Here is a 21,369-nt window from a genome sequence, read left to right as displayed (position 1 = left end):
TATTTGTGTATATTCTGGGTGTCGCTCATGTATCGTATATATGATCTTAGTGTCCAATAAAAAAACTTCTGAAACTTCTGAAACCTGCCCAAGCTTTTCTATCAGATTGATACCATCCATGCAGACATAGACGGCGGGACCCAGCAGACCTACACCCCACCCTTCTGAAGATGACCATGACGAACTACAACCCCCCCCCCCCCCCCCCCCCCCCCCCTTCAGCCCGCCGACGCAGCATCACACCTTCTTCACTTGAGTAAAGATAAAAATCAGGGAAGAAACCTGCGTATGAACTGTAATGACATTAATAATATTGCCATATATACTGTATCTTAGATGTTGTACAAATGTAGATATGTTTTTATAAAAAAAAAATTATGAATTGTTTCCATCTCATGAAATTTACATGTATATGGTAAAATAATGTTTAATTAAAATGTATTAATATGAAACTGTAGTCGATATGTATCGCATAATGTATTTAAAGTAACATATTGTAATGATATCTAAAATATGTCTTAAATGAATGAAGGGATTTGTAGTGTAATATCTTCCATAAAAAAATGAAATTAATGTATTTAGTGCTTTCTTGGTGATATATGTTGCTGATTGAAATGTATTATCTATATACAATTTGTTTGTCTGTCGTTGTATAATTTAGTTTATGTCATTAGTACTCATTACATGTATTCTTTCTAAAAAAAAATAATTTTTAATTAAAATGTATTGATATGTAACTGTAGTTATGTATCGCACAATGTATTTAAAGTAACATATTGTAATGTTATGTAAAATGTGTCTTAAATGAATGAACGCATTTGTTTTATAATATTTTCCATAAAATGAAATTAATGTAATATTAATGTTACATGTCACAGGTATATATATCTCTATTTCCCCACTTTCTCCAGGTAGCACAGGTAAATGACTACAGGTAAAACACAGGTAAAATTAAAATGGAACAGACTATAATTGGTTTTCCTTTGTTCTCCTATATCAACACTTTTCTTTGAATTTAAAAAGTGGGCAAATGGAGAACACCCCGCAGTGGCTCACATTTTCTTAAAGAGGCTTACCGCAGACGGACCGGTAAACGGCACATCTCCGATCACTAAATAAACTTCAGTACACGTTTCTATGTGACAAAATTAGAGGCTTTCCGACTTTATTTCTTGAAAACAATTACAGAATATGTATTTAAAAGACGTTTTAAAACTCAACCTGAGAGGGAAATGTATGGAATCGCCGCTGCCTTTGAAGTTATCACTGTGCGGCACTGTGCACGTGCTTGTTTCTTTAGCAATGTGTCCTCCATAGCATGATGTTACACATCATGTTCATCTTGACTTGATCTTTTTTTTTTTTTTTTTTTTTTTCTTGAAATTATATAAAATGGTATCATGCGTAACGATATGGTTAAATATCAGATGTTTTGATAAACTAATTGATACAGTCTGCGTGTGCATACTTTATACACTGGCTGAACAACTGTATATAACTTTTGTATTGTGTAAATATGTTTTCTCTGTACTGTTATGTATGGTTAAAGAGAAATAAATTGAATTGAAAATTTGATGTGTCAATCAAATTAGACTCCACTTTATAGCGGGGACTTATTACGGGTTGCGATTAAATAAATAATATTTAAAAAATGAGGTTTTAATATCACTTTTCAGCGTTTTATAAGGAAAATAAAATGAAAAACTCAACAATTCCAACAATCTGTCACGTGTAAAAAAATCTTTTTTCTATTAGCCAATTTTTCTGATCTCTCTGCGGGCAAGCCTCTTTAAACGTTATATTTGTACACCTGGTATATGCAGTGATTCACATATTCTAAACATGTCCTTGTGGTCCGATCGCGACAATGTGATCACGTTGCATTTCGCTCGCTAACCGACCCGTGTACAACTACTACACACCACACAACTTATTTAAACAGGTTTGGTTGGTTTTGTGTGGACAATTCGTAATACGGTGTTCAAATAATCATGTTTACATTGTTTTGAAAATAGTTGAAATCCTTCATAGCTTATAGGACGGTGCTGTATAGTATATTCTATACAGTTTCTGGTTTATAGAATACATGTATTTCTTGGTATTTTTCATAGATTAAAATATTTGAACAAACTATGCTTTAACGTTGACAATTTACATGTGATAGCTGGACATGCTTTCTGACCGTTTAACGATGAGACCCCTGGTCAGACTCGGTACACCTGTGGAAATGTCTCCGTCAGTCAACCGTGAAGAGTAATGCGTACTTACCTGCGTAAATCCTTAGAAGATCTATATTCGTTCACGATTCAACAATATTTCAACACGAAATGTCCACCGGAATTTGATGTGTTTTTCCTCCTCACAGTTTCCCTGTCACGGTTACAGGTAAGACACAACTGTTATTGTCACACAACCCCCACACCCATGTGTACCTGTGTACGCCAATATACCCGTAGACTAAGTCGTACTGGCTGGGCCGTGGTCGTTATTGTGTTGTCTATGGGCCGAAAGGCCTAAGGTAATAAACGAATTGAATTGAATATACCGGGCACAATAGCGGTGTAGTAAAATTCAGGGATAATAGAACACTATCAATAGCATTATACCTTATATCCTTATAGATTCCAAGATTTTATTCAACACTCAAACACATCAGATATGTGTAACATGAGGAGGCATACAAATACATTTGACAGAATGGACAGTTAAATTTGGTAATAACAGTTACATGTACATGTGTGTATATAATAACACCAGCCACACACACACCCAATGCATACGTTCAAAACATAATATTCTCATACATGAGCGTGTAATTATACAATTTAGACACGCGCTCGCACACGCACCTACATATAACTCATTCTTATAAATCTACACTATGTTTATAAATGTATACATATAAACAGGGACGTATAATATGTCCCTGATATAAATAGCTTAATATTTAAATCAGAACAGATAAACATTTGCACAAGAATTACAGTCGAACCCACTTAATTTGAAATCGGATATATTGAAATATCGTTTAATTTGAAGTGAAATAAAATCCCCGTCCAAATGCCTTCTTTGTCTTTGTATTGTTTCATCGGTTATTTTGAAATCGGTTTATTTGAAATATCGCTTTATTTGAAAGGAAATTATTGCCCCTGGCAATGCTAAACCATTGTTTATGTACCGCTTAAATTGAAAGTCGCCACGACTAGCTTAGATTATATAATTACCGGCCGTTACGGTACGTGCGTCCGATCAATAGATAGGTAAATATGAAATTCTAATTTACACAATACAAATATATTGTGACTTTTAATCATTAAATGCGTTCGTTATGAGCATGAATCTGTATTTGTTTATGAATATACCTCGAGGGACACAGCTTATTTTGGCTTCTGCTACATATATACATCTAAATCGACTCTCATTTAACTACACGCGAGACAATTACAAACGACGAGGCCATTCTTAGGGATTCGACAGAAAATGAAAACAACGTAACCAGACCAGTGATTTTGACAACGACCCTCAAACAATTCGTGAAAATCCATCTATCATCGACGCACTTGTCTGATTTCAGACGGTAGTTTCTTGGAAATTAGCCCGGATGTACGGAAACTTCTCACGTGTGTCCGCGAACTCAACATAAACAAGCAACAGTCGAAGACTTCTCCCGTCGAACTTAACATTATTTTTAATAAACTGTGAAACTATTATCATTTTGCAACCGATTGTAAATACTGACTAAGTAAAATCAACTATATTGAACAATGGTGTGTTGTTTGACGTAGCGCGGTACTGAAATATGTCGGCAAAAGGCTGGATCCCGGTTATATTGAAAACCGGTTAATTTGAAGTATTTTTTCATTCCCCGAGCATTTCAATATAACCGGGTTCGACTGTAATTACAAAAGAGGAGACATTTTGGTTAGGAAAATAGATAAACCTGTCAGAACTTGTTGGTTGCATATTGATAAAAAAAATCTTTTAACTTATCGATATTTGGGTTTTTATAATAATAGCGAGGTATATATTTGTTTCTTAGGGAAGATAGATAGAGATATTATACCATCTACCCGTTTCTATTGGGAATTTAACATTCGAAGTGCGCAGTTTTGTTATTTGTATTCTGGCATGTTCTGACAGATTTAGTAAATATTTTTCTATACAAAATTCTGTTTTGAATACAGAGTAGAATTGTCCACGAGATGAGTTAGCACAGTCGGAAAACCATCTTTGTATAAACTGATCAATCAGACGTTGTTTCAATACATCTTTGTAGAAATTATCAGGCATCTGTATTTTATTATCGAATATAAAAGAAAATCAAGTTTCGTTAAAAATATTTCGTAAACATTAATCCATTTAAAAGAAAAAACTAGCGTCATTTTGTAATTGTAAGGCTAATTGTAATAAAATGCTACTTAGTTTATTATCATTGCTTTAATAGCAGTCTATTCCAAAAACATACTAATCTTAATTTAACATTTATTTCTAACGGCACACGATCTAGCTCACCATAAATCATAAAATTTGAGGTAGTAGACCTCACTTTCAGAATTCTTTTGCAAAACTTAAGGTGAACCTGCTCAGTCATTTTCAAATTTTCGAATCCCCATACCTCTGATCCATACAATAGAATCGGCTCTACTAAAGAATCAAAAAGTTTTAGTTGTATATCTATCGGAAGAGAAAGATTCCTGATTTTTTTTTATATATAGAAAATATTGACTTTTGTGCCTGACCGATCAGTCTACGTCTCGCGTTGACCAAATTGCCATTGTAATTAAACGTAATTCCTAAGTAAGTGAAATTATCTACGTTTTCTAAAGTTTCATTTTGCAATAAAAATACATGATGTTGTTTGCTTTTTTTCTTACAAAATACCATAACTTTTGTTTTATTTACATTAATTTTAAGCTTCCAAGTTTCACAATAAAGCTGAAATACATTTAAAGCACTTTGAAAACCTTCTGGACTTTCTGAGAATAACACAGTATCATCAGCATAAAAAAGCACAAAAATTTCAACAAAAATATGTAGTTCATTAAAAAGCTTATCCCGTACAGTTTCAAGTGGATGACTACCTAAAGAGGCAAAATAACTTTCAATGTCATTAAGAAATACAGAAAAAAGAAAGGGAGTTAAGTTTTCCCCTTGTCTGACTCCAATTAAGCAGGGGAAGAAATCAGATGTTTTGGAATTGAATTGAACACATGATTTAATATTATTATACATGTTAAAAATAACTTTGAAACATTTACCATTTACATTACTGTTATGTAATTTTTGCCAAAGGCCTGCTCTCCATACAGTATCAAACGCCTTTTTAAAGTCTATAAAGGTACAGTATATTTTTTTTCCACTTGAAAGATATATAGATATGAGAATGTGCATAACGAAAACGTTGTCCATAGTTGAGTGGCCTTTCCTAAAGCCTGCCTGATTTCGAGATATTAAATTAATTTGTTTTTCATATTCATTAAGGCGAGTATTTATTATTGAAGTAAATAATTTGCCAAGACAACTTATCAATGTGATAGCTCTATAGCTATCTGGGTCTTCCGGACTACCTTTATTTTTGTATATCAGTTTGATGATACCGACACTCCAACTATCCGGAATAATCCCCGTGTCTAAAATTATATTGAACAATTAACAGTAAACAGGGAGCATCTCCGGTGGGGAGTTTTTCAAATATTCACTCAAAATACGATCTGGGCCGGACGCTTTGCTATTTTTTAGTAATCGAATCGCTTTCTGTATTTCTAGCTCGTTTATTGGTAGGTTCAGTGTATTATTGACGTCATTATCGTTATCATCAAGGTTATCAATTTCATTTACAACATTATTATTTTCTTCAGATGTGTTAAGTTTTTTTAAATAATCATGTAAAACGTCTATAGGTATGTTCGTTTCCGTTTTCTTGTTTTGTGAAAAATTATTAAGCGTTTTCCAGAACTCTTTTGGGTTCCGTTTCGAGTTCTCCCTTAATTCTTTTGCGCATTTCGCTTGATATTTTTTGTAGTTCTTTCTTAGTTGTTTTCTATATTCTCTCCCTTTTATATTCATCGTGAGCTTAGTTTCTGTTGATTTGTTAAATTTGTACCTTATTTTATATTTATTAAAGGCGTTTCTGGCAAGTTTACAATCTTTGTTAAACCAAGGTTTATTTATATTTTTATTCTTTGTTTTATGGCGGCGAGTCACACCTATCGTGTTTGTAGCGCTATTTGTTAGTACTGTACATATGTCTGTCACTAGACCATTCACTTGATCACTTGTGATAGTATCACTAAGTAACACATTATTTAAATTCACATCAATATTATGCAAGTTGTTTTTAACTTCTCGTGTAAAATCTGTCGATTTCAAGGGATCCCATCTGAATGCGGCTGGTTTCTCCATTTCAATCTCAATAGGAGCTGTCCTCTTTATGCAGATTCGTTCATAATATCACAGAATGATAAGTCCAGCATATGTAGGTATGTGGGATAGGGAAATTCTACCCTCGGGTGTAGAATTTTAGGTCAGAACCAGAGAAGTTTCCTACATATATCGGACTAATTATCTCATTCCTTTTTTTCGTGAAATGCATTGGAAAATCGATCCAACATTGCGAAACCATATAGAAACTTTGATTTTTTTTCCCTCGGTAACCGTTAATAAAACCAATTACATATTTCGAAAGAGGAGAAAAAAGTATGAGATTAAGACATCCAACATTGGTGTACCACATTTGACAAATGTAATATTATGAAACGACTTTCATTCTTCAATGGATTACACCATACTTGATAAAGCTTTTAATAAAACCACGTAATTACAGTGGCGAGTGATTTCGAATAGTTTTATTTCAATAATTCTCAATAATTCAAAATTATTGACCTTTGATGAGGTCGATATGGTTAGCCGATATTAGGCCCTTACTTCTTATATTACATGTGTACATATGTGAATGTGTTGTATTACAGGGCCCAGTTCGTAAACAATTTGCATTTTTGACTTCTTCTCAATATTAAACCAAGAGGCCTTGATACCTATATTGGTCATATAGCAAGCTGGTGTGAAAGGCTATCAAGGTTATTCAAATGAAATTACCTTGATCATCATCCAAGGTCGTAAAGGTCAAATATGCTATAAAATTTTATTTACTACTTCTCATTAAGCAAGAGCCCCAGATACATGGTATTAGGCCTTTATCACTCTTGGATGAAAGACAGTGTCTTCAAAGTCAAGGTCACAGGAATCAAAGTTGCCAAAATATATCAAAACTCACGTGACTGTTTTATCTAGAAACATGGTTTCAATATGCTCTAGTTGTTCTGAATTTAAAATATAGTGTTCGTATGCTCTGGTTGTTCTAAATTTAGAAACATGGTGTTCATATCCTCAGACCGTTCTAAATTAATTCTGATTTAAGAAAAAATGAAGTCCATGTACTCTGGTTTTAAATTTTGAAACGTGGCAACCGTCTAATTCTTTTAAATCACACAGTATTTTAACAGAATTAGACCATTTCAATTGACATTATGTACTAATTCTATAAGAAAATCTCACTCGTAGTTGTAATTTATTAAAATCTAAAAATGGAAAAATTTGAGATACGGCCCTTTACTTCTAAGCACTCCATGTTGGAGATACGTCCTTGTTCCTCTAAACAATTGGTATGGTATGTATCACCATGCATGTCACCATTCTTATCCAATAAGAACAATGGGAAATCTTAGCATATGTCACTAAATATGGTACTAATATACACATGTATTCAAATTGGTTTCAAAATTTTTGTCTCACGAGTAAAGAACCAAAACAAAAATTCAACGTGATTCAATACGAATCAAGGCATCGCAAACGATACAAATCCCCTCGCGTGCTAACACATGAACTCTGACGCAAAATGGGGGGGGGGGGGGGGGGGGGGGGTGTGTTCTCTAGCACCGTTACTATTAATAGGATTTCCTATTAATAGTAACGGTGACCTTGACCTTAACCTTGGCGCCCTGAAACACGAACTTGTTTGAGGTATTGCCATGCTTGACGCATATATGAAGTTTGGTCAGAATCCGTTCAAAAATGAAGTCGCAAGAGCGCTGACAAAAAGTGAACATACGTACGTACGTACGTACGAACGGAACGCTATATCCCCCTCCCCGACTTTCGTCGCGAGGGGATAAAAAAGTGTTTAGTGGTTTCAACAAGTATGAAAAATTCCACTGCATTTTACTTACAAACAACATGCATTGGGTTGAGTTGTAAATAACAACACGAGCACAAACAAATGAAGCAGTGTCTATCTATAGGGGGGTCCGCACTTCAACACTAACATGGTTTCCATTCTCACTCCGAAGAGGGCCTAATCCGGGGAAACAACGAAAATGTAACCCAAATGTTCATAAATTACAGTACGTGTGGGTATCTGATAAAGTTTATGGCATTTTAACAAATAAAAATCGTCGAAGTGCTTGTGTCAGTGTCAGGAATAACAGCTACAGTTCCCTGAAGTTCTCGTACCACTTTATAATGTTTACATCCCAAACTACATGTATACGAAATGAATTGATACTCCTTATAGGTATCCGGGTTGTCAGCGTTGTACCACCAAACATGTCAGTACCTACGGCAGCTCCAAATGTAGCAGTCTTTTTCTATGGGTCACATTGTACATACCACTACAACGTTGGCAAGGTTTCCATTCTCATTTATTACATCAATTAAACCTTCTTCGTAAATCTTGAGAGAAAACCACACTCGAGTACGTGACCAAGTACACAATCTGAATTTGGAATTTCACAACTCAATAGCAAGCAGTTGGTAGTGAACTAAAGCAGGTTCAACACCCCCAAATCTTGAACCGAGTGACAAAGCAAGCGCTATCAGAGTTACTTCCCTTTGTCACTCCGTCAGACAGACAGCTGGTGCCGGTGTCGAGAATGTTGCCCACTGACCCACGGTCAATCTAACATAAAATAGATTGACAATTACCCCTGACATAAAGATATACTGTATACTGGAAGTACAGCAGAGCCGACATACCCTGCTCTTTATGAAGGATCAAGTTTAAAAATAAACAATTTTACAAGTAAAATATTATTACTGTCCTTACAAACTGACACTGTTACACAAACATATACAATGCAAATTCAAACACGTTCCAAACCAATCTTCCGTCCTCCGGAAGACTTTATTATGAAGGTACCCATATTGTGCAATCTTTGGATATAACAAGATAATAATAACAACTGTAGATTTCGTAGTTAAAACATCTGAACTTCAGGCCACAGGCCCTTGTCATCGCTATGACAGTTTTATTGGCTTTTTAGCATTTCAGCTTATCAACATGGACATGTATAACACATAATGTATATTCTAATTGAGTCAATGATTCAGGTTATGTAACGACCAGACAGAGACTCGAACCCAGGACCTCCGAACTTTAATAGACAGCTCTAACCATTTGAGCTACCTGGCCGCCAATCGGATAACCTCGGGCCTTTCCGGCAAGCTCGGATTATTGAAAAGAATACCCGAGGAGTTCCGATTGCCTGGCCGCCGATGTAACGTTGAAAATGGACCCCCGTGGAAAATGGAACCCGGGTCCATTTTCCACGTGGGTCCATTTCCAACGTTACACCGGCGTTCCATCCAGTCCAGTTTTGCTACATTCCTCCCTATTTCCACAAAACCTTCGACCCTGAAGGCACACTCGAGACCTGATACCATTCATTTCAATTTCACATGCGATTTGGGAAGCTTCTCATCGCGAATTAATATATTCACTTTGCCAGAGGCTCGGTCAAATGAAGAATCTCGTGTAAAATCTTGGATATATCACGCATCGTTTAACCAGTGCCAGTACCCATAAATATTAGCTCTTGTAAAATTATTGTTGCTGGAGATGCAGTCAAACCACCACCACCCACCACCACCACCACCACCACCACCAAACACCATCCTTTTTCGGGGGGGGGGGGGGGGGGATAGTTTATGATATCATTTATTACAAGGATTCATTAGAATAAAACTCAATAAAGTATTTTCACAGCCCATGTCTCGTTAATATCTATTTGGTTATATGTGGTGACAGATGTAGAAAAATGGATAGTCCCCTAATTTGAGGATAATACATAGAATTTCCACCATCGGAGGTCTCCCTTGTCTGTCAAATCCCTCGCCAATTCCTCGGGTACTACAACACTGAAAATCGTCCCCAGGGGGAGGGGGGATTTCTCTGACCTACCCTCGATCTGGGGAAATATATCATAGTACCGCGATTGCACTACAGGGTTTCAGACTGTTGTTTCGCGTAGATTCCATATTTAATTATCGTTCAATTCGCTAAGATTTTTTCTTTGCTATTCCATGTCTTTGCGGCCGAAATCTAGAAAGTCGTCTTGCAAGTCTGCATTAAGCATGCTTAAGCAGTACATATCCATGCTTACCCTTACGGGTCAATCGTTTCAAAAGTGTTTTCGATTATACTCGTATCTATGGGAACTAAAGTCATTAATATAAACACAACCTTAGCATTAGCAAAGTACAATGTACTACCAAATCAAGGTTCGCAAAATACGTTATGTACGTAGTAGAAAGATAGAAAAAATACACTTACCAGTTTCAGTAGAAAAACAACAGTTCTAGTCGACGTCAGATACAACATACAGCTCAGATGTATACTTCATTTATTGATAAAGGTACGGACTCACGGTTTGATGTTTTTACCGACAGGCTGAGGGAAAAATCGATATCTTTATAATTAACACACGTGAACAGGTAGTCTGCTTAGAGACCGATGTCAGGTGAGCAGAAATGGCACCGACATTATAACACATTGTATCGATCGTTCTGGCAGATGTATATTTATATGATACTAAGACACCACTTTCTATACAATACCTATCATTAGTATTATCACATTCACATAATGTATCAACAGGTCGGTAAATGACTCACTTTAATATCAACATTTTTAGTCAAAGGTCGATCAGTTATGACGTTTGTTTGTTGTTTATTTGTGTTTGTTTAGTTGGTTTTTTTTTTTTTTTTTTGCTGTTGTTGTTGCTGTTGTTTTTTTGTTTTGTTTTTTTTGACAAATAAAAAAATCGATTGGTTTATATTGAGAAACAGCTAATATTGTGACAGGAAAGAGTGATGTACTGGTGGCCTCTGCTCTCCATGTGGACATCCTATCGTTAAACTTGAGATGGAAATGTAACCTTATGCTCACAGGGATTTGGCTGGCACGAATCTCCAACCCACGGTCCATGTATATATATTTCTCAAACCCAAGGTCCATATACTGTATTTCCCCTACAGGAATCCCCAACCCACGGTCCATGTGTGTATGTATATATAATACATATGTAATTTCTTTCAAGTCCCTGTGCTACCGTGTACCACGGTTGGTGTTGGAGGTTTCTTCCTTATTTGAGTCATAAAAACCCCGACTTTTTAACAATTAATAAACAAGCGTGAATGCACCTCTCGCGTCATATTCACGGACGGGAAGTAACTTACTAATTCAGCAAGAACGAAAAAAATATTACGGCTAATACAAATTATTCAATAAATACCTTCATCTTTGCTGACGAACTTTATAGTAGTACAATATAAGATGTAAATAAAGGTATATGCTATAATCGATGAAATAACATAAATAAATAAAAAGATAAATAAATAAATATAGAGACCACTTTTAAAAGGTGTGCCGAGTCCCTGTGTTAGATAGGAGTTAGACTATCAGGGACGACATTATTGTTTCCTTTATAGTATACATTACATGTCCAGCACATAATTCATAATCGTGCATGTATAACATCTTTTGAAATATCATCCTTGAATGTTATAAGTTCAAGTTCATTTATTACTTTAAGTCTTACGACTCATCAGTGTAAACATATGTATATAGGATATTTACATATATACAAAATGTTAAATTGGCCACAGGAGAATGAACAAAGCTATAATATAATATAATAGTAACATCAATCAATATTATTATTACAATATATATATACATGTATATATATCTCATGCTTGTGATCGGCACTAAGGTAGTCTGTATGGGTTTGTATGATATTGAATCGCTCGCTTCCTGTCAGGTAAACAGTGTAATGGTTTAGAGTAAAAGTCTCCGTCTGTCAATACACAGATTATTGGCACATAATGCCAAAGCACACGTTTCGTATCCGACTTTTGGAAATGCCCGGTATTAAACACCTCAGGTATTAAAAATCTCAGGTAAATATACAGATGATTAATGTTATATACTTCCTTTCTTTGACGTATATATCGCAGTTTAACTTGTGACAGTCTGGCATCTTTAGAAATTGTTTTAAATCCCTATATTGAAATATTTACATATGTATGACATGGATATACCACCGCGTGCTGACAACAATAGAGAAGACCAATTTAATATTAATATATATTTAAAGTTTTAAAAGATAAAAACAAAATGCATCCGCGAGAAAAATGGATTGTTAATATACACACAAGATGAAAAAAACGAGGGAGTTCTTTTCAAATTGTTAAAACTGTAGAAATGTACACAGGCGATCAAAGGTTTGTTTAGACAAATTTAACAATGTCTAGCACGTGGTTAAAGGGAGACCACCTCCGCTTTGTATGAATAACTTAGGATGTGAGTTCTTATATTTAATATAAAGATTTGAATTCGTGTGATCCTGTCACCTTGAACGTCGGTCAAGGTCGTATATTCCAATTCGCTACTGGCTTCTAAATGGAACTGAAAAAGAAGCTTAAAATGTGTTTTTCTTGATGGCGGCCATGGATATTTTGGGTTTAGAACCGACCTGGACAGCTTCACCTCGGGGCCATTCCTTGAAACTTTCAACTCAATCCCACTGGTGGAACTATAGAAGAAGTCCAGCATATGTGTTGTTTACTTAATAGGTGAGTGCGCAATCACATTTCAAAATGGTCTCCGTTGCCATCGTTTTTAACTTTCATGAAATTATCATGAGATTGGGACCGTTTCCAAACAAGAAATATCTTTTTAAAAATTTAAACGGCATAATTTTAATGCTGGTGGTTATAATGTAAAACTGCAGGTGAAATAAATCAACGAACTAATGCGTTTCAGCACGGATAACAAAATTATATCAGTTTGAAATCATTTTGGTGATAATAAGACTGCATTTGAATCAGGAATATAACTGCATAATGTGTCATTTGAAAAGATACATCCATTCATTCAGCCTGCATTCAATCTGAACTTTGTTTCGATTTTTACTGCATATGTGCATTTTTCATTTACCGCTTCATTGACCAATCACATGCTTCATCTTGACCAGGAACGCCACCTGTCGCGTCATATCCGGGACCAAAAGACCAACAGAGTAACAGCGATTTTGGGGGATATAATAATAAAGCTGTCATCTCACTAACCAAAGAGTTACTAAGTATACTGTACAAGTTACCTCCCTTGCGCTATACATATGCATCCAACATTCACTTAGAGATCTCGAAGACAATTTGCAAACGTAATATCATATTCCGTGGAGTAGCATGCCATTTTAACATCGGCAACCGTGATTAAATTCATAATGCGATTGGATTGTAGCCCGAGTGGTAGACTACCTGTCACGTCGATGGTTTACATTTATGTAAGTTTTTTCGGCATAAAAATTATTTCCGTAGTTTTTATTTATTGTTTTAAATATTTCCTTGTTTATGTGTTTTTATGACGCGATTTTATATACCTAATACGCTATAATTCGTATTGTGTTATTTAACGATAAATTAAGCATCTTCTTGTTTATATGTTGTAATTGGATAAATTATGACTAGAGCTCGAGACAGCGTTTATCATCTTAAACAGAAAAGCATATTAAGGGTCATCTATATAGCAGAATAATTTACAAACAGCTTAACAAATTACATGTCAACAGCAAGTCCCAGGGTTTGCCATGATATATACTAAAAGTTCATCATGTTACTTCTGTGACATTGCACCATAATAGGGATTTATAGGCCTGTAAAATATCAATGTTTTGACTGGATTTGCTGTTTAGATGCCCCTTAAGTAGTTCCCTGAGTGTGCATACATCTTCCTACCGTGAGAACCCATATACACGACCCATTCAACTGATATCGAGGTCACATGATATGTTAGCTTATGCTAGGTCAGGTTGACTTTGTTCTGATCGGGCACCTAAACATAGATGTAACTGAATGTCGGTTTAATCTTCTTGTGACAGGTAAGCTCGTCGTAACCATATCTTTTGCTGTTGTAAACATATGTACGCTTTACATTTTACATGACATCCGCGTCTGTATTTAGTTGGCGGTGTTGTGACAAAAAGACACATTAGATCTTCACCCAGTATCCGGGAGCCTTGGTTTTTAATGGACTCACACAACTAAATAATTTACTACATATTATTACTAGTGACCCCATCCCTTCATTCGCTCGTTTGCAGTTCAAATGATGTGAAATTTATATCAAATTAAAATTTGAAGTTTTTTCTATCGGATAAATGTTGTTATTGTATAGGGTTTAATGGCAAATAAGAGCACACGGGTACTCGAAAGACAGTAACCCTGACATTTACAGTGCACTGGGGAACCCCCACCTGGATTCACCTCGAAACCTACGTCGTTCTATTTTCAGTAGGAGTGTATATTCTTGATTTTCCAAATCTCAAGACCCTACTCTTTATTCTCGTACATGGAAAGTGCCCATTTCATATGTTATTTACTCCGGAAGTCCTCAGGGACCCCAGGAGAAAACACCAGCTGATTGGCTTATTTAGTTGTGCGAGTCCTTAAAGTCTATGTCGCGATCGGTTCATCTAAAGTCGGCTTCAGAAATGTTTATGTCCTAGCTAGTCATTCTTTCATATCCTATCATTGAGATAACACTTTAAACTTCTCGTTATCAGCCCGAAAACAAAACCCAATAACTGTATAGGAAATTTATAACAAAGCCTGTGTTACAAGCCTATCCTCTCCTGCCCAATTAGGCGTCTGTTGGTCACTGTCTTGAGCTGTAGTTTAGGAACCTTGTCCAGTTCAATCTCGCCTGATAGTGCATTGGTCAGTTTTCCTTGACCCTAAATGTATATGTTTATAGCAAAATCAGTTATTGTTATCCATTGCGAGTGTTCCGTAGAAACTGCTTTTTGTACTGTAGACTTCATTTTTCCTTTAATCTACCATGCATACCTTCTCAAGGTTAAACTTTGGCGGCGGTTTTGTTTACTATTAAAGTCTCTAAAGTTTCCTTCCCATCTACATTCCTGATGGTCTGAATACCTTTACAGAACAAAGGTAGGTCTTTTTGTGAGTTCTGTAGAAGCCTTTTTACAATCCAAACACACAGCTCTGTTTCCCCTTTTTTTGGATGAAGGAGACAATTTGTGCGTTGTCTGAATCTATGTACATAAGCAAACGTCTGTCATTCGGAATGTGTACTTGTTTTGATCACTTCGCCTCGGCTATTGACAGTAAACTGGTTACATTTCTGAAGCGTGTGTAGCAATCCATGCATTCTTATCCGTGTGCATTCTATCAGTTGAAATCTTAAAATCGTTTTAATCAGCTCGTTCTCATTCAGTGGTGCGTCTGTTATATAAGCGGAAAAAAAGAAACGCAAGTTTATTTTCGATAGTTATTATTTTACATTATTCTTTGATGATGTGTGGGTTTCTTGATTTTTTCATCATTACTGATAACATTTTGATGACATTTGTTGTCCTATCACAAACGGTGTTTGCGTAGATGCCGTTAAAACAAGGATACCCTACGCCGTTTCGTGATCCAAATCAGTAGCGTGTGTGCCCACCCCTGGCATCAGTCACTGCTCTTACTCTCCTTAACATTGACCCCAGCAAGATGTTTTGCCCTTTGATGGATATTATTCCAATCCTTAATAAGGGCCTGTGTGAGTTGAAAGAAGTCATATGGGACGTTGACGCGCTTCCTAACCCTCCTGTCTAACTCGTCACACAAATGATCGATTGGGGACATATCTGGACTGTATGGTGGCCAATAAAGAACTGGAACGTTGTTTTGAACCAGAAAGTCACCACAAACCAAAGCAACATGGGACCTCGCATAGACCTACCGCAACGTAAGGTTACGTTGACGAATAAGAGAATTAACGGGTGGTCTGAAGACCTGACCCCAATATTTTACCTCTGTACGATTACCATCGATAATGACGAGAGGTGTTTCCACGCCTTGAGATATCCCTGCCTATACCATAACAGACCCTCCCCCGAATCCGTTACGCAAGCGTCAGAATATCGCTCACCACGACGTCGATTGACACGTTGTCATCCATCTGACATGTGAAGCGTAAATCGAGACTCATCAGTGAACAACACGCGTCTTCATTGGGCCAAAATGAACCGATTAGGTGCATGTGCACGCAGCCACTGCATTCGACGTTGGCGTTCTCTTTGCGTAAGTGGCGGACCAACATAGGGACGTTGTGGCCTTAAATGAATCTCCCGTAATCGATTCCTAACCGTTCTTGGACACGCTGGCCGACCATGAGTGCCGACAACTTGACCTGCCGTCTCCATCGCCGTCTGAAATCGGTTACGGAGGTGCGAGAGACGTATGCCTCTATCTTGACGTCGCGACGTAATGCGCGGGCGTCCGCTCCTTGGACGGTCAACCAATCTCCCTGTGACTCTGAGACGCCCAACTAAACGCGCAACCCAGAGGTGGAGGGCTAGTGATAAAGTGTCGTGACACCTTAACCACTCGGCAACCGCGGCCCCTTTAAGTTCATGACAATGTTATCACTCCCCAGAAGCTCTAAAAACCCGAAATGTGTACTATCATGTTTTGATTTTTTTCTTTTCAGAATATCAAAGATGGAATTAGTAAAAATTGTTGATGAATATGGCAACAAAATACACTACAAGCGTTACCAAGGGCGGTCATTCCATCCGGATTTTTTGGGTAATGTCCGTGACCACCTGGCCGAGATATCCGCTTACGAGGGCCAGCGTGACGATATTCTCCTGTGTACATTTCCGAAATCAGGTCAGTGAAGGAAGCGAACACGGTTCTTGTAAAATTCTATTACAAATAATGTATCAATAGTACAATTCTAATACAAATAATGTATCAATTGTACAATTCTAATACAAGTCATGTATCAATAGTACAATTCTAATACAAATAATGTATCAATAGTGCAATTCTAATACAAATAATGTATCAAGAGTACAATTCTAATACAAGTCATGTATCAATAGTGCAATTCTAATACAAATAATGTATCAAGAGTACAATTCTAATACAAGTCATGTATCAATAGTACAATTCTAATACAAATAATGTATCAATAGTGCAATTCCACAACTTGTTGTTGTTGTTGTTGTTGTATATAGCGTCATTCATTTAAACGTTAAATTTATCGGTTCGTTATCGACAGGAAGTCACTGGGTTTTCAACATGGTCCAGATGATACGAGCAAATAATTTTGAATACAATGGAACACCAGCTGTGATGGAATTTCAACCAATCAGCGATTTCGAAAAGCTGCCATCACCGCGCATGTATCTCACGCATCTCGGATATCCTTTTATCCCTATGGCTGCAAAGCGGGGTGATATCAAAATCATTCACGTTTTGAGAAACCCAAAGGACACGGCATTATCTTATTACGAGTTCTTCAACAGCATGAGAAATGTGGCCTACGAAGGGACGTTAGGTGGATTCCTGAAGTACTTCCTGTCAGACGAGTGTAAATTTAATTATTCGTTATGATATCATTTGCTTGAAAATTGTCTATTTATCTACTTAAAAATCAACATGTACATGCATATTAATTATGTTAATATACAAATATATAAATATCCATTTTATATCAACCAGACACTGCAAATTTAAACATCTAAATATAAATATTATGTATTAAGACCTCACTTGTATTTTTGGCATATTAATTACTTACGTTTAATGTGGTTTATTTTCACAGTCGTTGCTGTTGGTAGCTCACTGTTCCCTTATATGAAGGAATGGGAAGACGCTAAGCGGAATAACAACAAATTGCAAATTCTAAATCTTCGATATGAAGACCTCAAACAGGTTTGAATAGTTAATGCACACATCCAACATCCAACATTCAGTCTGACGAACTTTAAATACCACTTTATGAAGTCGACACAATGAAGGTTTCATTTTTAACATATCAATCACCATGTCACGTTTCTATGTCTGCATGTTCGTCCTCGATCAATATTACTGGGAGAGATTGTAAGTTTCCTCAGTTACGCCCACCACCACCACCACCACCAAGTTTGCCCCAATATACTACTTGTGCTATGTTTACGCTTGTACTCATCAGATGAGAACAGGAATATATAAGTATCTGACAGTAAACTATCCTTTAGATTTTTACATCAGTTTTTGTTTACAAATTATAACATGGTACCTATCCCTTTACACGTTGTATACGCACATTTGGTATGTAGGCGATCTTAGAAGGTAGATTATGGCTTAACCAATGTAGTTTTCTGATGCCCTATACCTACTTTTAACCATATGATATCAATTGTTAGGAAATTTGATCTAGGTTAAATCGTATGCATACTTTTTTTTACTGTTTCGTGAGATTTATAATTTTAGACTGGTGTATTTTGACAGGAAAACTGTCAACGTAACTATATTGGTGCTCTCAAGCTTGAGCGAAAAACCAGGCAGATAAGCACCAAGATGAATTGGCGCACTTGAGCTTCAGCCATAATAAATTGGAGCAACCACAATGCTTGTCATCAAAACAATACATTTCACTCATAGAAATGCAGAATGCATTCAGCAAGAAAATGGCTAAAATGAGATAACCGCTGAAATATGTACCATTGCAGTAACATACATTGCTTTAATTAGATTTACATTAAACTCATTCATTGTACCTTACCAGTCCATGCGATGCTCCAGATAATTTGATTTACCTTACGTATAATTACTCTTGTGTGACTACGGATTGGCTTACAATTCTTTGCCTTGTTTCATTTTTCCACATTCCAGAATCTGTTTGAAAATATCCTAAAAATTACGAAATTTCTGAACCTCGATCGACCGGATGACTTTCTTCGTGGAGTTGAACAGAACGTGTCGTTTGAACGGCTGAAGGAAAAGCACGACTCCAACCTTGGGGAAACAGAGAGGTGGAAAAATAATGCTGATGGCGGGAGGCTGCCGATATATAGGAAAGGTACTATTTATCAACGATGGCAACAATTACTGTATAGTTGTTAAGTTTCACGGGGATAATATTTCGCGGTTCTCCAGTCGGATCTAGTTCACGGGTATTAAATTTCGCGCAACTCTACAACCAGCTATAATATATGTATTCTACAGTGAACATTTATACAGAATTTGTTTGTATATATGAATATCTGAATATACAGTAAGGATTAGATTTTTAACGATTCGATGTCATTTACCGATTTGAAATTAATTTTTTCCAGTGTTATTATGAGTTAATGATATTAGCTATATATTCCATTATCATTATGTGTTTAGTTATATTGATTTATTCCATTGTTATTATGTGTTTAGTTATGTTATTATTATATAATTCCACAGTTTTTCTATCAGTCGAAACTACACACATGGATATAGTTAAGTTGTAGGATGTTTTACGGTATTTATAAACTAAGATAAAACTGTAAAATGTTAACATCACGCAATGTAATGATAAGTCCATGGCTGCTGACTATAATCACATCGACTATATTACTTTTTTCTCCTTTAGGTAAAATTGGCGATTGGAAGAATAAATTCACTGTGGCGCAGAACGAAATGTTTGATGCCGTCTACAAAGAGAAAATGGAAGAAATGGGGTTGACGCTTGATGAATTTATCTTTGAGTAGTTTAAAATAAGCAACAAGGAAAATGCTAGCAATGATTATGAAACAACTTTATATCTATCTGCTATAGTTCAGCAGTAGAGAAGTTACCTAAGAAAGATAACTCTTGTTAGTTTTTATACGTTTTGGTTGTATTTAAATATAATTTGTTTACCGGTGATGAAAATGATGATATCTTTATGAAAGTATAAACCACATTGAAAATATGAAATTCATTGAATTATGGGTTTATTTCACTTCCCCATTCAGGTTTTGACATTTCCCTTGAACTATTTTCGAGCTTTTCGGTCGCCTCATCCGAGTAACACTTAAGACCCTCGGAATCATTGTCTAGTCGTAGAACAAAACAGTTGTTCTCCTGTATCCAACTTTCAATTTGCTTTTGGAAATAGCACTATTGTCTTTTGTACGTACAATTCTTCGAAGACACTGATAATTCTCATGTATTTTAGTTTAAATCAATATATTGTCCAAATATTAAGTCCCTTTTTTGAACTTTTGAAGAAGACGTCGCTGAATTCTTCATGTGATAGACTCTGATAGATTTAAATGACAAATAGTTGTATGATGCAGTTTTATTTAACATTTTTCATAGGGTTGACTTTTGAGTAAATATATATTTGATAGAGCTATACATGTGTTATATACTCCCTGATAAACGTCAATATAATCTCCTGTCGGAAACTAATGGAGTATGAGCGATCGTTAAATCGGTGGGGTTAACTCATTGTGCCACACAATGTGATGTGAACAACAACAGGTACCATTAGTATGCTCAATGTACCACGTAGCATTGCTTTTGTCCCCTCATCTACAATAGTTATATTTAATATCGATTTTTAGTTGTGCAAGCCAATACAATTATATCAATTAAGAATTGAATAATGTTATGTTGAGGTGTATGGGGGTATAAACCTCAATAAGTCTTGAGACAAATTTATTATGAACTGCGAAGCAGATAAACCTCAATAGGTCTTGAGACAAATTTATCATGAACTGCTGCTTCGCAGTTCATAATAAATTTGTCTCAAGACTTATTGAGGTTTATACCCCCATACACCTCAACATTACTTTATTCAATCCTTATATTTATGGGGTTTTTTTTGTATTTTGTACAATATTGTGTCTTTGACAAATAGGGACTTGTGCAAGTCTACCACAGAACTTACCAAAATATACGTCATCACTCTTCGTCTACATATGGTCAATACTTTAAGGATTTCTTTCGTAAACAAACTTAATAGCGAATTAAAACAAATATTAGTTTTAAAGGAATTTATTTCATATAAATGTGATCACTTTTGAAAAGGAATTAAAAAAAATATAGTCCAAGCTTGACAAATGTATTCCTACGCCGGACTTGATATAGTTCATTGAAAAATGACTCGAGTTAACTGTGGTAGGTTCATTGAGTCTGAATTGAGTGGAAATATAAATATTCTTTAATGTTTAGAATGGTGCTTATTGTATGTATTGTAGCATGTCAATTTTATATCATGTTTAATAAAAACGGCC

At 35.9% G+C, this 21,369-nt stretch overlaps 2 protein-coding genes across 4 annotated transcripts in view; one reads left to right on the top strand and one right to left on the bottom strand.

The window, feature by feature from the left end:
- The window catches only part of LOC117336315 (galactoside 2-alpha-L-fucosyltransferase 2-like), a 31,128-nt gene extending 20,447 nt beyond the window's left edge, over nt 1–10,681 (bottom strand). The window contains exon 1 of one of the 2 annotated variants that reach the window (XM_033896817.1): nt 10,607–10,681. The gene's annotated coding sequence lies outside the window, so the exon portion shown is untranslated. Of the gene's footprint in view, nt 1–2,268; nt 2,410–10,606 lie in introns of those variants that run through there. The other variant, XM_033896809.1, reaches the window with a different exon arrangement.
- Nucleotides 2,273–20,767, top strand: LOC117336333 (sulfotransferase 1 family member D1-like). 2 transcript variants are annotated; one of them, XM_033896826.1, is made up of 6 exons: nt 2,273–2,385; nt 16,835–17,016; nt 17,411–17,722; nt 17,957–18,066; nt 19,009–19,195; nt 19,739–20,767. In XM_033896826.1, the coding sequence occupies exons 1-6, from the start codon at nt 2,345–2,347 to the stop codon at nt 19,855–19,857; spliced, it is 951 nt and encodes a 316-aa protein (XP_033752717.1). In that variant the 5' UTR covers nt 2,273–2,344; the 3' UTR covers nt 19,858–20,767. The 2 variants fall into 2 exon arrangements, with proteins under 2 accessions (XP_033752717.1, XP_033752726.1); XM_033896835.1 differs by lacking the exon at nt 2,273–2,385 and adding an exon at nt 14,127–14,216.
- Nucleotides 20,768–21,369: the final 602 nt, after the last annotated feature.

Source organism: Pecten maximus, chromosome 1 (assembly GCF_902652985.1).
Source record: "Pecten maximus chromosome 1, xPecMax1.1, whole genome shotgun sequence".
Classification (NCBI taxonomy): Eukaryota; Metazoa; Mollusca; class Bivalvia; order Pectinida; family Pectinidae; genus Pecten; species Pecten maximus.
The sequence above is the reverse complement of the archived record's forward strand: the minus strand, read 5'-3'. Positions and strand labels throughout refer to the sequence as shown.

What these genes read in the sequence shown, in the direction of transcription:
- LOC117336333 (XM_033896826.1), top strand. Translation starts at nt 2,345, where the DNA reads ATGTGTTTTTCCTCCTCACAGTTTCCCTGTCACGGTTACAG. An exon ending in TTTCCCTGTCACGGTTACAG is followed by an intron (nt 2,386 to 16,834) that starts GTAAGACACAAC and finishes TTTTCTTTTCAG; the next exon opens with AATATCAAAGATGGAATTAG. An exon ending in GCTGCCGATATATAGGAAAG is followed by an intron (nt 19,196 to 19,738) that starts GTACTATTTATC and finishes TTTCTCCTTTAG; the next exon opens with GTAAAATTGGCGATTGGAAG.